This window comes from Eptesicus fuscus, chromosome 11 (genome assembly GCF_027574615.1).
Source record: "Eptesicus fuscus isolate TK198812 chromosome 11, DD_ASM_mEF_20220401, whole genome shotgun sequence".
Lineage (NCBI taxonomy): Eukaryota > Metazoa > Chordata > Mammalia > Chiroptera > Vespertilionidae > Eptesicus > Eptesicus fuscus.
The window spans coordinates 59,875,048-59,891,474 of record NC_072483.1 but is presented as its reverse complement, the minus strand read 5'-3'; the positions used below and the strand labels follow the sequence as shown (position 1 = coordinate 59,891,474).

The following is a 16,427-nucleotide window of genomic DNA, read 5'->3' as shown; positions in this document are numbered from 1 at the left end:
CAAATACACACAATCCCTGACAACATCTTTGCAGATAAATTCCTGGCATAGGGAAAGATATTAACTTGGAAATATCTTATAAGATCTTTTAAGATTAACTGGATATAGGGTCTAATGAGAATAATTTTTCACTAGAGTAATTAAGATCTTGCATTTTTAGTCATTGCATACAGAAGAATTAAGACTGGGCCTTTGCTAAGAATGCAAAAACATTCAGCACTCTAGCCAAAACCTGGGATTCCTTAAGAATCTGTGGGAGAGTGGTACCAGCAGTGTGACTTCGGAGCAGGCCAATGAGATGTCTCACGTCATCACATGACTTGAGGTTCTGCCAATCACATGGCAGAATTCCTCAACATATCTCAGACCTAAACCAATAACCCTGAGGGACCAAGGAAGGTTTGCCACATATGTAGCATAGGGAGACGTTTAAAAGAAGAATTAATGATGATCCCAGGGTCAATAATAGAAAATATCACAGGATGACGTATTTCTTACTAATTTATTACTTACTTTTCTTGCAATTTGCAATGGTAGAGATAAAAGCAATAAACCCTGAGGGAAAACCCTTGGATATTTCTCTTCTCAAAGGCTGACAGCTGCAGGTCATAGAAAAATGTTGGATAATTTGTCATCACTGAAAAAACAACCTTGTCCTCTTATGCACACATGATGGGACACACACGGGCATGCTGTGTTATCCAGGAGAGCCGAAGCCTCAGGAAGACACAAGAGCCGGGTTCTTGTGTACGGCAGGCACACCAGTGATCCATGGGAACGCGAAGGGTAATCAGCTCTACCTAGAAGTAAAACTGCGAACCTCTCTGGTTTCCTGCCTCTGCGGCTCACATCTCACACCCTCCACGGCATTTTCTACAGAAAAGTTTTGCAGTGTCCATGCTCCTAATCAAGGGCTCCTTCAACACTGCTTTCCTGAGCACGTGAGCATGGGCACAATGCCTTCCTTACTCACGGGTTGCTTCCTTTTTTTTAAAGTAAATTTAAAAGCACCTTTGCATTTCCTATGCAAATGCAAAATGGTTTATAGGTTCCATGAGTTCTTGAAATCTTTATATTTTTCAGAGAAAAGAAAGCTGGAATCCTCACTGAATATAGATCACCTTTAGCTTTCGCTTTAGTTTGAAGCTTTTGTGACCTATATCCACTTAAAAACACAACTTTTAGAGATTGATTGAGTAGAGTTCATTTAGAACAGTGGCAATCATTAACATTTTACACACACACACACACACACACACACACACACACACACATTTCTGGGGAAAAGTTACCTGGTAGACATGTAATGGAAAGAAATTGCCCCACCTCATTAGACATCTCTGTAATGCCTTCCTATCTGATTACCTTTCCCCAAACGATAAGCAAAGAATTATTATTATTATCTTACTGTGGAGCATGCAGTGGGACATGGTTCTAGAGAAATTGCAAAGTGAAGTTAATTAGAAAAGACAACATAAATGGATTAATAGTCCACCCTGGTGCTGCTAGTGGCTTGGACACTAGAAGACAGAGATGCTTTCTCGGCATAAAAACAAAGGTTTATCATCAGTGCGGAAACATGCTGTGCTGATAGCTCACTTAACATTCAGACTTTAATTATCTGTTCATTTATATAATGATTGAACATAAAGGCAAATTCATCCACTCTTTTTCCTGATTTGGCCAAAACATCAATAAAGATGCCACATTTCTCTACTGATCTTCTTTATTATTTTTGACATAAATTAGTTATTATACCTATATTCAGAAATGCAATGATCAGTAAATTATTGATTCTGAGGATAGTGTATCGAATGGGATAGGTCATTTTCTTGCAACCTGGACTGTTTGGTTTGGGGTGCTCCGAGGGTCCCATGCTCTTTTCCTGTAATCTGGCAGGATGAACATGAGCACAGAAACGAAGCATGTCATTCAAAGGAGGGGAGCGTTTTAGTGTTAAATAGAAATAATCCAGCCTGTACTCATTCCTCTCTATTAGAAGTAGGCCCACTGGTAGGGCATTAGCCCTCTCATGCCATCAAATCTGAAACCATGAGGAACCATTGGGGGAACCATTCTATGAACAACCTAATGAAACACCTTGGGCTTGGTCAGTTCTCAAACTCTTCTCGTAACCAAACTCTGCCTGCCCGAGACAGCTGGCTCTGTCCTCCTGACACCGAGTCTCCCTGCTTCCCTTTCTCCTCCCTGGCCTCCATCTCAGAGGACATGCGTCTCTCCCCTGGAACTCGTCTCTCTCCTAAGGTCCTGGATTCCCCCTTAACTTCCTGTTCATGCTCCTAAAATCCTCTGTTCTCCATTGTCAATTGGCTTCATGGACCAGTTCTCTCCACCCTCCTATCACTGATGAAGAAGCCTAGCCATGGGTACTGGTCAAAATTGCCATGTACAGTACACTTGACATTTTACTTGTCAAAATCCTTCCCTATTGGTCTTCTAGACACTCAGCACTGCAGAGAGAGCTCACGGGCTTGACTGGTTAAATAACTTGCCAGCCAGTTCATTCTGCACATGCCCCTGTGCGATTACCCACCAGTGCCGTGTCAGCGTTATCAGTACTTGCAAGTGGCACTAAAGGGGCTTTTGAGTCAGGAGAGCTTCTGTGGGCACAGCCATGGTTGTAGCATGCACATGTGAGAAACCAGACTCAGAGCCAAGGCCTAAGGGCCTCCTGCTGGACTCTCTAACTGCATGTCACTTATCTTCTAGGACTCAGTTTCCTCCAAATAGACTTGGACTGGATCATTTCTAAGGTTTCTTACAATTCTAACTCCATCAATTCTCTGGAATAAATTCCACGGAGCAAAAGAGAGGAACTCTCTTGTTATCCTACCGAACACTAGAGCAGATACCCTTTCTCTCTCCATCCTCACTATTTCCCACAGGGAGCATTCTTTAAGGATATGGTCCCTCTATTCCCATCACAAGTGGCCACACTGATGCTTTCTTTTGTGGGAAGTGGCTTTTTGAGTTAAAGTGTAATTGTTTGATGTGGGTGAGTGCTCTGTCTCAGAGGGCGACTACAGAGACTATTCAAACCTTTGTTTTTAAACCTGCGAATGCTCATTTCCCTGATCCACCCGCCATGGTTTAGCCATAGTGGTGCTTTAAGGCCAGCAGGAGCCAAGCTTATCTCAAGGAACAGCAAGGCGGGCAGCAGCGTGGCGACATTGCCATTACCTGTGATGTCTTTAAGGGCCTCTGTGCCTCCAGCCCTTTCTAGAGCCACGGATGAACGCACACAGGACACTAAGTTGCCTACTATGTCATGAAGGGAGGTGAAATTCTCTAGGTTGAAAACATGCATATTGAACGGTTCGCTTGCTATTTCTTTTAAGGCTCCTTCATCTGCATCCTCAACTCCAATTGCAAACACGTTAACGTCAGCAGACTTAAGTTCCGCTGGGGGCAGAGCAAGGTGGCGGTCCGAGTGTCCAACGGTTAACACTACGATAACCTGAGGGACTCCATCCCCGGCCCGGCTTCCAGCAGCCTCAGTGAGGTGGTTCTGTGTTACGTATTCTAATCCTGTTCCGGTCTGATTGCTTCCCTCAATATAAGACAGGTTGGAAATATGAGAGAGGACCTCTTGTTTGGAACGATACGTATTTAACAGGAACTCGGTATGTGGGTTGCCGTTGAACTTGACCAGAGCAAAACGGAAATCATTTTCTCCCACAGCTAAAGATTTTATAACATCATATAGAAACTCCCGAACAAGTTGGAAATGTTCCTTTCCAATGCTCCAAGAGGAATCCACTAGAAATATTATATCGGCAGCGGCACCATTTCTGACATCTTTAAAAAAAGACATTGGTTTAGATTTTTCTCCTGTTCAAGCAATTACTTCGTATCAGCGCAAAGCCTTCCTAAACTAAGTTAGTTTGCCCTGTGCTCTCACTAAACAATCCACACCTCACTGGCAATGCAAGACAGGCAGGCTGACTTACCTGAGGAGTGGGGACCTGGACCTCAGACTCAAAGGCTACGGTGCACAGTCATTGGCCTGAGTTCCCTACACAATCACTGATTGCACACTGTTCTGGGGCAGGTCCAGGATGGGGGGAAAAATCCCCCAAGGTGTATTTTATCTCAAGCACCATTTTTGTTGCACTTTGAGCCCCAACACTCACTTGACCAAGCTGGAAGGATAGCCTATCACAAATGAGTAACGATCATTTTATAAATTCAGTCTTCACTTTTGGGATCTGAAGCAGAGCCCTGATGAGAAGGAATGGTGAAAACTACTGCTGTCTTACAGTAACTAGCCTCCAATGCTTTGGGTAGTTCCAAGAAAAATACACATAGTAAATAAGTCTTCCTTAAGTGAAGATGACTTGTGTTACTCTAGAGAAAGGCAAAGCCTCATGTTTCTCAGAAGGTTTAGCATGAAGAAAGGGACCTTAACATATTTATTAGGGCCAGAAAAGCCTTCATGGGTGTTGGTGATAATATCTCTCTCTCAAAGATGAATCCAGTGGGCCCTCATCAGTGGGAGCTGGAGGCTGAGGGTGTGGGGACTGCCCTTCCACAGCGGTGGCCAGGCTGGCTGATCACAGCTGGCTCCTGGCCTCTACTTACCTCGGGCTGATCTGATGCCCAACCAATGGTCCCCTTCCACTGAGGTGGCGCCCATTGCCCTCCATCTAACCGCTAGCGGGCCTGGCTCTCTCAGCAAAGGAGAGGAGGAGACCTAGTCATCCTCTGAGCTCACAATGCATGAAGCATTTCTCCGTTTTCTCAATCTCTGCAAGCAAATTCTTAATTGTGTTCATCAGGATGGATTTTTTAAAATAGTTTGGGGAAACTGGTTTTTAAAAGATTAGATGACGGCTGATGACAAATGTTTCTGAGTCCAGACTGCAGAGAGAGAGTACTACTCTCTGTGTTTTGTTTCCAAGGAAAACGATGTTTACTCTCAATGGTTGTCTTCTGGTTTTAAGCACTCAGCGACCAACAGGTGCCAGAAACGTGGAAAAGCTGTTCCGATGGTAAAATATTTGTGATACAAACTTTCTGCTCATGCTCTGTGTAAGAATCAACCACTTTTGAACCAACTTCAAGATATCAAACCCAAGTTCTAGTAAAAGCAAGCCGTCTCTCACTGGGGAGAGTGTCTGAGAAGGTCTGTAAACTAGATGAACATTCTGCAGTGATCGGTTTAGCTGGCTCCTAGAGGCATCTCTAAGCTCTGCAGCAAGCTCCTGAGGGCTTAGGGCTGAAATCAGAGAACCCTGCTCCTTTTATAACAGCTTTAAGAGACAGTTCTGGATCTTACCTGCTTGTTGCTGTGCACGAGTTAATGAGAAGCCTGAGAGAAAAAGGCAAAAGATGGCCACCAAGGGCAAATGTCGGTGTTTCCTCATTTTGAGTTTGTCTAAGCACCACGTGTGAACCTGAAAGAGAAAATAGGGCGGAGGAGAATGAACAGCGTTTGACTCTTAGATTACTACACAGTGAATTAAGGACTTGTCGCTCTTAAGAAAAATAGTTTTGACTGAATATGTAAATGAGACTCTTTAAATCTAGTGGTTGCATTACTTTGGCCATAGCTAAAAACTGTGCTACTAAACCTTTTTTCCTCTCAAACAGAGGCAGGCAGCAACAACGTGTCAGAGTGAGGAGCAGGGGTAAGGTGCCCACAGGCTCAGAAGTGGCGTTTTGTGGACACCCAGCTTAACTTTGTGATTCACATTTAGAGCAACCCCACACACACACACACACAGACAGAGAGAGAGAGAGAGAGAGAGAGAGAGAGAGAGAGAGAGAGAGATTCATTTAATGGAGTAATGGAGGGAACCGATTTCACCCAGCTCATGGCGTATGCAAACACAACCACAGCAGCTGGGACCACTTTGAATCTTCCCCTTATTCTCTATTAATATTTATACAAAATCTTTGCTGCTCCAGAGCACTAGCTACGGCCATCTCTCCCTGCCTAGGTCTCTACTGGACCCAGGTCAGCAGTTTATGGGTGTCTGTTCCCTTGGAGTCCACTAACTGCAAGTGGGGATCCATGTCCCTTGATGAAGAAGCTCACCACTTCCCTGGGACTGAGTGGAAGGATGGGATGTGCAGATGACCAAGATTTCTTCAAAGAGGCTCTGGGAGGGGCCAGAACCAATTCCATCATCACCGTGAACTTTCAGGGGCTAGATCATATCATTGGCTATTCTTTCTGAGCATTCAGAAGTATTCTGGGGTATTGAAAAATGTATAGAGTAGACTACAGTTAGGTGGGAAAAGCCCATTTAGTTGAAGAAACTTAAATACATTTAATCTAGAGAGATTGGGTTACCACAATTGATCTTTCATTGTTAGGGTTTGAAAATTAAAAAGAAGGTCTTGTGAATGAAAACATGAGAAGGCAGTCAGCTTCAATGTGAATAAAAAACCAAACACATCTCTCTCAGTTTTCAAGTGTATGTCAGATTTTTTAAAGTGATTCTTTTTTCGTCTTCTAATCCTAACAGTCCAAATCCTTCTAAATTGCTTTTATATCCGCCTGCCTTGGGAATGGTTTGACTCTTCCTGGGAGAGCTAAGGGGAAACAAGAGCAAATGAGACATGTAGAACAGCTTCTGAAATGTCATCGCTGTTGACAAAGGGAGGACACTGATGAGACTCCACGAGCCTGGAAGAAGTGATGACAGAAAAACTTCACAAATTGCATGACCTAGACGCAGTGGGTAAATGTCTAGAAACACACAACCTACCAAGACTGAATCACAAAGAAACAGAAAATCTGAATAGACTTAAAATGAGTTAAGAGATTATTTCAGTAATCAAAAATCTCCCAATGAAGAAAAGTCCAGGACCAAATGGCCTCACTGGAGAATTTCCCAAACATTTAAAGAAGAATTAATAATGATCCTTCTTAAACACTTCCAAAAAAATTGAAGAGCAGGAAACACTGTCAAACTCATCCTATGAGGCCAACATTACCCCAACACCAACATCAAACAAAGATACTACAAGACAATAAAGCTATATACCAACATCCCTGATGAGTAGAGATGCAAAAGTTCTCAAGAGAGCACTAGCAAACTGAATTCAACAACACATTAAAAGGGTGATGCATGACCAAGAATTCCTGGAAAGCAAAGATGGTTCAATACATGAAAATTAATCATTGTAATACACAGCATTATCAGAATGAAGGACAAAAAAAATACAGAAATATCACATTATAAATTTAACACTCTTTCATGATTTAAAAAACAAAAACAAAACAAAACACTTAAACAAGGAATAGAAGGAAATTACCTTAACATAATAAAGGCCCTATATGAAAAGCCTACTGCTAATTTCATACTCAATAGTGAAAAAATATGAAAACTTTCCCTCTAAGATCAGGAATAAAGCAAGTATGCTCTCTCTCACCACATCTATTGACATAGTATTTGAATTCCTAACCAGAGCAATTAGGCAAGAAATACAAATGGCATGCAAAATAGAAAGGATGAAGTTGAATTGTCTCTATTTGAAGATGACATGATCTCATATGTAGAAAACTAAAGGTTATACACGAAAAAATAATAGCTATTAGAGCTAATAAACAAATTTAGCAAAGTTGCAGCACACAAAAGTTGGTTGCATTTTTATACACTATCAGTGAAGAATCTGAAAAGGAAATTAAGATAGGAAAAAATCTCATTTGCAATAGCACTAAAAGAAGGAAAACACTTGGGAATAAACTTAACCAAGAAGGTAATAGACTTGTACACTGAATAAACATCTGAAAACTACTAAACATTGCTTTAAAAAAAGAAAACACAAATAAGTGGAAAGATATCCTGTGTGCATGTATTGGAAGACAATATTGGTTAAATGACCATACTATTCAAACCAACATACAGATTCAATGCAATCCCTATCAGGATCCCAATGGCATTTTTTTGTAGAAATAAAAAAAAAATGCTAAAATTCATACACAATTTCAAAAAAAGAGAGAGAGAGAGAACCATAGCAATTTTGAAAAAAAGAACAATAAAGCTGGAGGCCTCACATTTCCTGGTTTCAAAATATATTAAAAAGCTACAGTAATCAACACAATATGGTACTGGAATAAAGACAGACAATGGTCTCCATGGACTAAAATAGAGATCCCGGAAATAAATTCTCACATATACAGTCAGATGATCGTTTATAAGGGTGCCAAGGCTACACATGGGCGGAGGATAGTCTCTTCAAGAAATGGTGATTGGAAAACTGTATAGCCACTTGCAAAAGAATGTAGTGAGACCCTTACCTCACACCATCTACAAAAACTAACTCAAAATGGATCAAAAATCTAAATCCAAGACCTGAAAATATAAAACTCCTAGAAGAAAATCTTCAAAACATTAAATTTGGCAATGATTTCTTAGCTTTGACACCAAAGGTACAGGCAACCAAAGCAAGAATAACAAATGGGACTTAGATCAAACTTAAAACTTCTGTGCAGAGAAGGTAACAATCAACAGAGTGAATCCCACTGCCTGTCTGGTTAGTCCCCTCTCTCCATGGAGGGTGACCCAACATTGTACCATTCACTCTCTAGAAATCCCTCAAAAAAAGAAAAGCAAATGCAAAGTCTGCAATTTGTGTGTGTGTCCTAGTAATTGAGGACATACGCTTCAGACTAAGGTAAAAGGACATTGTACGTGTGCTTTTCTTGATTCTTTGTGTTGAAATTAAACATTGGGATTTTTATTCGCAATAAGCATCCTACTGAAAAATGATTTTATGGGGAAATTGTCTGTCCACATGATTTAAATTTTACTGGATCCTTTTGGAAATATAGTCTGTCCTTTCCAAAACAACCTGTAATATTATAATTGGTCAACAACATTTTAACATGGAACCCACAGATTTCAGAGGATCTGATAGCTTCCCACAAATGTATGCAAAACTGTATGTGTGACAGGGGTTTCCTGGGGATAGAGTCTAGGTTTCCATGTGACTCTCCCACTCAAGTTCAAGCACCACTGTGCCAATGAAAGTTTCCGTGCACATCTTCCAGGGGGTCCAGCTCAATTGCTTTAAATATCTGATCCAGACACAAGATGCAGGACTCTAAGTAGGATTCCAAAATAATTCTGTAGTCTGCACTAGAGCTCAGTAAAATCAAAGTTGTCCTGGGATGAAAGCTGGAACGTCTTTCTGAGACATTACATACTTCAACTATCTTCTAAGGAAATGAGAATTTTAAATTGGTTGAAAATTATATGTAAAGATTTTTATTTCCGAGATGTTAATCTTTAAGACAGCAATCTCCTAAATTAATTGCTTCCTATTGGGACACAAAGTAATGGAATAAATATACAGTGCACAGGATCTGTCTTTTCCAAAATCTATACAGCGATTGAAGAGAGGGGAGGGGAGGTGGAGAAGAGAGGAGGGAAGAGGACAAGGGGAGGGGAGGAGAGGGGAAGGGAGGGGAGGGGAGATAGAGGAGAGAGGGGAGAAGCTCTTCCAACTCTGAAAATGAAGGGCAGGAGAGAAGTTTGTGAGCTAATGAGTTATCCAGGCTCCGCTGGTGACTAATAAACTCACATGATTTGGTGGAGCTGAATTCCCAGGTGGGAAAAACGCCTTCCTGCCACACACTTTTCCTGCCATCCCACTTAGGAGCAGCCATGTGGCTCAGGCTTCCTAGCCCAGATGATGAATATTTGTTAATGCTTCTGTTTGCAGTTAAATCTACTCTATTGTTCACCATGTCATGGAGTCCCAATTTTTTAAAACTGAAGTTCCTCGTAACAAATCTTGGAGAATTTATTTTTTCATTTAGATGATTAAAAGATGTCCACATCATCGCCCCCAAATGATCACCTGGCTTTTCCATTTTAATAAGGGGGAATGAGGCAGTCACTGCCCCGTTATCCTCCTCCAACCCTTCTCCTCCCCACCACACCAGGAAATAGAGACCAGTGAGTCCCAGGAATATTTACTGGTCTCACTGTGGGACTTCATGCCAACAACCCAGTGGCTGCTTACACCTCTCCCCTTTCATAGCTGGGGAACTAAAACCAGGTGAGACAAAGTGACTCCCCCACAGCCAGGTAGAGCAAACAGGACCAGCATCCTCCCCAGAATCAGAACAGAAGCCTGTGTGTCCAAAGCCCCCCGAGAACCCAGGAAGCCCTCAAAGGCTGTGCCCAACTTGGCCCAGATCGAGGGAACTCCCCACGTCTCTTGGGAGAAAAGAGACTTCTTTGGTGGTGACAGACCACGGAGTCTGTCAACAGAACCCGTTTGTTCACTGCTGTCCTTTCAAATATGGAACAAGCTGGCTGCTCGAGACCCTTGGGTTGGGTGGGGCGATGTTCCGCTTTGTGTCATAGGCTCTGTCCTAAAGCAACAAATTTAATAATAGAACTTCAATGCAGTTTTATTCTTTCTGGTTTGCATTAGTAATTCCTCTTTTTTTTGTAAATCTGCTTCCTTCTCGAAAAGCATCTTTTTGCTTTTAGTAGCTATCCACTCGCAACTTTAAAAGATGCCTCATATCATAGAGGTAGTTTTGCATGGCCGTGGATTTGACTTTGTGGTCATAGTCCAGAGACTTTCCCAGGCTATTTTTCAATTCCGTGGGTTTAGTTTTCATGAAGTTTACTCAAAAGCTTCTCCATTTTCCACGTCTGGAAATCTTTTTTTAAAAAGACACATACACATGCACACAAGGAAACAATTTTGAAACCAAGACTTAAACACATCCAGAGCTCCCATTGTGACGTCGTTTATTCGGTCTCCTCCAAAGCACCGCCTTTGAAACTAAGCTGGACCTCCTATCAAGTGCTAGGACTTCGGTTAACTCCTAGCTGTCCTGACTGAAATGGGAGCTGCAGAAACAGTCAGAGACCCCGGCGAGAGAGGGGCCATCTGCCGCGAAATGAACAGTCGCGTTTCTGTAAACCCGAGGGCCCCGAGCTGGCAGCCCCTCCTTCTCGCTCTTTTGCTCCCTCTGCCTCCCTGTCTGCCCGAATCCTGCAAAGGGAGCTCCCGTTCTTAGCCCCAGAGAGGAAGCTAAGAGGGGCTTATTGGGTCCATCTGTTAGGAGGAGAGTGGACATGATATATTACTGTCATTTGAAAGAGCTCTGGAGGATCCTCAAAAGCAACTGATTGGGAACAGCTCCGAGAAAACCCCTTCAAAGAAATACATCAGAACCTGCACTTCCATCCTTTGAAAACTCACTGGCTAAGAAACATCAGTGACAAGTTCATATCTGTAAACAGGGATCTACTTGACCCAGGCTCTGACTGTGTTTCCTGGGACAGCATCGCCTTAAGGCATCCAATCCCCTGTGTGTTGATCCAGCTTCGCGGCCACTTGTTGGTGTCCTCGTTAGACACTGAGTGGCTGACTCAAGTCTCCATCTCTTCCTGGTAAAATCAAGTGAAAGAGTTCTGATCGTCAGCTCAAGTACTGGAAGAGAGCAGTACAAGAAATGCAGGCTGGGAGGTCCCCTCGAAAGCAGCCTCCTCCTGAAGGAGGCCACGTGAGGGGGTGCTGAGCACACGGGGGTTCGCTTCCTTCCCCATTAAAGGCAACTTAGAGAACCTCCAGGGGAACTGCCCACACAGTTGGAAATTTATATGAAGACATATTCCCAGGGTCTGAGGCAATGACCGGCAAGCAGAAAGCTCCATCTCTGCTGTCGGTGGAAAACCTTGATGCCCGATGCAGATGTCAAAACATTTACCCTCTGAAACAGAAGGCCCCAGACAAGGCTTCCCCAACTTACACTGCTAATGACAAACATTGGGCGGAAACTGGCTCAGAGTAATGGTAAGGTGGAGGATGCCTTAGGAAATGGTGCAAAAATGGCAAACACCCGTTGCATCCCAGCCCCATGACACAGGCCGCTGGTGGCCCCAGGTTAGGGCTCGGTGCATGTCCCCCTCGCTTCCTTTCCTGGCCACGGACTTCGGGGCTGTAGGCCTCTACGCACCACAGTGTCCCATTGTAGAATTACTCAAGGTGGCTAAAATGTTCTCATATTTTAAGGAAAATTAAACATTTTGGTTTGTTTTCTGGTCTGATTCACGATCGAGTCTAAAAGAGAAGCTTATTTAAAGCAGAGACTCTAAAAAATTAAGTCAAAACATCTGATAAGATATCATCAACTCTGGACTGAGTGTACAGGCTGGGAAAACACTCCTTCGTTGCTGTCTCTCCCAGTAAAGGTCAGTGACCGTCTCCCAGCCTCGCTTTGGTGGAGTGTGAAACAAGGTGAACTGCCCGATGCTCACGTCCTTCCATCTGTCCCGCTAGGCTCTGCCCGGTGATGGGCTTCCTGCCGCCCCCACCAGAAACAAAGCAACCATCCCCCCTCCACCTCACGACCATCAAGGGCTCAGCTGAGCTGGCTCCAGCCCCAGTGCCGGCACTGGGCTGCCGAATCGACTGATGGACATTCCAGAAGAGACAAACCAGTTTCCTGGAATGGCTCCCCCAGAGACCTGAGTCATCTCCAGCTGCCGTGCAGTTTTTAATTTTGAAATGAAACCAGTCCTTCCTTCCAGTAGCCAGTTTTCATGCTCTGGATCCTTGAAAACTGGATATATAGCACACACGAGGAGGGGGACATACAGAGCCTTTCCCGTTGCACTTTTCCCTGGCCTCTCCTCACTCAAAATGTTTCTCTGCATTTCCGGAGTCTTAGCTTTCGGGAGAACAGCAGGATTGCATTATGCTAGATGCAGCCAGACCCCTTCAAAAGACTAACAATTTGCCTTTGGGAGAGGGTTTGGCAGAACTTTTCGTATTTGTCTTATTATTCTTCTCTCCTTTTTCCCTTCCAGATTTTTTAACAACAATTACCTCTTTGCTAAGTAAACTTAAAACATGCTACTCTACAGAAAGAAGTGCCTTTCTTCACAGGATGCTCAAAACGATACCCCTGGGCACTGTGCTCCCTCGATAGTCCTGGGCCCAGCTGTCTGTGCGTGAAACACACTGACGGGTGGGAGCACCCAGGAAACGGTGACTTGGCTTTGCTACCGGACCTGTGACCTCAGGCCACTAATTCACCATTTCTTCATCTGAAGTGTCAAGGGTGTGGAGAAAGCATCGACCAAGGTAGCAATTTTCTGATTTTTTAAATATGTTTTATTGATTTTAGAGAGAGAGGAAGAGAGGAAGGGAGAGGAAGAAAGAGAGACAACGATGGAAGAGAGAAACATCGATGTGCTGCCTCCTACACGCCCCTACTAGGGATTGAGCCTGAAACCCAGGCATGTGCCCTGACTGGGAATCTAACCAGCAACCTTTCATGCATGGGATGAAGCTCAACCCACTAAGCCACACTAGGCAGGGCTCATTTTCTGATGTTTTAAATAACCAAATGGAGGTCAAACTTACCAACCAGGGAGAAGGGCCTATGTCTTAGTCATTTTTGTCCCCTCCCTGGACCCCAAAGATCCCCTATGGAGGGCAACAGGGCTTATTAAACATAAATGAATATGAGCACACAGAAGCCAAATAGAGGGTTAGATTTCTTCTCTCTGAGCCAAATTCTGTAACTCAGAACCCGAACAGTGGATTTCTCAGGCTAACAACCAACCCTAAGTCTGAGAGTACGTAATCTATTTTTTATTAACAAACATTTTAAATGGGACGTTCATAATTATAGTTTGTGTGCATTGTTTAAAATATGTTCAAACAAGTTGCCTATCAGAAGAGACTAGCAACGTGCAGGTAATGAGAAATTTGAGTTAGTGGGTCCGTTCATCTTAACATCCCATCCAGTTCTAAATTTCAAAAATCCTACCCAGATACAGTGTGCCATAAATATGCAAACTTGCTTTGGCTCTGAAACACCTTACTGTTAATTCAAACTATTCTTAGTAGGAATGGGGAAAGGTTTCCTTAAAAGTTCTTCTTTGGTGAATGCTCTTATAATGGAATCATCTTAGAGTGAAGAATACTTCATTTCAAGGCATACTTTCACCTCAATACACTCATACCTGAGTTAGGGAAAAAGAAAATCTAAATTTACTTCGACTTCAGATACTGCAGTCACATCTTTTAATTATGTATTGAAACCATCTCTCTGTGGTTCCTTAAGTTACCCCCCAGCCCTGTTGAGATATCTACCAACTCTCCCTACAGATCCAGAAACCCCACCCTGAGGACTCCAGCACCACTGGGAGGTTTTTCTGGAGCGCGGAGGTTTATACCGCCCTCTAGAGGAAAGAAAGCCAAACTGCACTTTCAAGAACAGTTCTAACTCAAAATTTCATCTCCTTCCCAAAATAGACCTGTGAGACCAGAAGGTATTAAAAGTCGTGTTTTCAAGAATTAACATAAGTAATTTCTGAGGGGAAGCCCTCTTTGTAAATCAGGATGGCGTGTGTGCTCGCTGAGTGTGTTTAGGGGACAAGCAGCATCTTTTCTGTGAAGGCAAAGATTATTTCTGGAATTTTTACAGCGGAAAGAGAGAAACCATATCTAGAAACATCTCATTCAAAGCTGTCTGAATTAGCAGAAATTTTTTAAGCTTCCTTGCTTTAACACTTGAAGCACTTAGGGTTTTCAATTTGCTTAGCTAGAGCTACTAATAAAAATGTTTTAAGTGTCAGGTCGTGCCTCATGTCACCCACTATCTCTGTCAGCAGGGGTGTGTTTTATTGCCCACTTTCCACAGCGAAGACGCCATGAGAAGTCTGCTCCCACAGGTCACGATGGGAAAGCTGCCTGGGATAGACACAACGTCCCATTTGGACGGCTGGGGACATCCTAGTCAATGCCTGACTCTCCTCCGAGAGATAACAAATCCTCAGGTTCTTCCAAAGAGAAGAGTGACAGAAACCAGTTTTCAAATAAAACTTTTGGCTGAAGTCATTAACATGTCTACAAGACAGTCTTACGCTACAGACATTGTGACTTGCCAGTGAATTTTAAATCCTAAATGCGGAATTTCACATAAAAGTGGGGGGTGGCGCACACTGCTGTTAAGGGCCATGCTTTATCCCATTGTCTGAACACTGAGCGAGAAGACATAAAGCCCCGATGGCAAAAACTATCCCAGCTTTCACAGGGGAAGGAGATCTGATCTAAAGCTGGCTTCAGGCGGTGGCGCCTGTGGCCTCCTAACCCAAAACTAAGGTCAGAGGGGAGCCTCATTTGAGCCACAAATTGATCATGGATTGGCTAGAGGGGTTTCTTGCTACTTTATCATCAGTGATGGGTTAGGTTCTAAGCTACTAGATCACAGACGACACTATGATGGGAGAAAGAGGCACAGTGAATCCTGAACACTTTGGAAATTAAGGGAGGTGCAGAAAACAGACAATTCCTACCCAGAATGATACGTTTCTTCTATCAAAAATGTTCTTAAGACCCAAGTTTGCACATTCACCATATATCTGATCACCTGAGAGCTGCAGGCATGGTAGGGTGAGCACACACCCTTCCAAGTGCCAGAAGAGCCGGAGCCAAGGACTAATATTCCAGAGGCTTCTCCAGCCACCTCCCAAGAAAGTGGGGTGGGCACACCCTCCAGGTCCCCAATTAGAAAGGGGCAGGACAGCCACACTCCTCCACCCTGCTATGGCATCCTTTCCCAAGTCCTCCCTCTACCCCATGTCCTCCCAATGGTTTTCTCACTGCCGTGAGCAGGCAATGAGACGAGTAAACCCATCATGAAAAACCCTCCTCTTAGCAAAGAGCATATCAAGACCACGTGACCATTCTTAGATCTTGAATTCCTACAAAAGCCCCTCAGCTCCCCACCCCTATGCCTTCACCCTCAGTAACAAGCCTTCACAAGAACAAAGCAAAACGTAGGTCCCATCTTTCTGGGCCCCCCACCCCCCCCCCCCAGACCTGGCCTGAATGAGGGAAGCCACTCAGGTGGTCCATCCCTACGGCCAGCTCACTCGCCCAGCACTTTGTTCACCATTCATTGGAAGGGCCGTGGGAAGCTTACACTTCTTTCCCTTTACTTTTAACAGAATAGGAGAGGAGGACATTATCTCCTGGGCGAACGAAGCAGATAACACATTTCCAATGTAGACGTAAATTAGCTCGGGGTCCCCCATGGTAGGCCATCTGCTTTTCTGAAATGGTCAAAATTGTATGCCTTCTCAGCCACCTACTGGCTCTGTGGCCACAGCAAGGAATTCAGCATCTCGGGGCGCCCCACTCTTGATCTTTGAAACCAAGGGACCACGCCCCAGAGGCTCCCATCAAGAACCTCTCCCATTATCTGTGGCCCGGCAGAGAACGCAGAGGTTTCAATGACATCCCACAGCCACTGGTTCTCAGTCTAATGCTGGTTAGAAACATAAAATGCCTGATTTTAAAGCCGTCTCTGTTCAAGGTTTCAAAGTGTTAAGAATGGGTAGGTCCTTGGGAGGTTGGGGGATCTCAGGCCGAGAATAACTATCCACATGAGCTCTGAGCACCCTTGCAGC

General features: G+C 43.8%; 1 protein-coding gene across 1 annotated transcript in view; it reads right to left on the bottom strand.

Annotated features, from left to right (window-relative positions):
- The window catches only part of COL6A3 (collagen type VI alpha 3 chain), a 61,965-nt gene extending 56,578 nt beyond the window's left edge, over positions 1-5,387 (bottom strand). Inside the window, exon 1 of the mRNA XM_054723326.1 lies at positions 5,300-5,387. Within this exon, the coding sequence (XP_054579301.1) occupies positions 5,300-5,387 (88 nt within the window). The remainder of the gene's footprint in view (positions 1-5,299) is intronic.
- Positions 5,388-16,427: the final 11,040 nt, after the last annotated feature.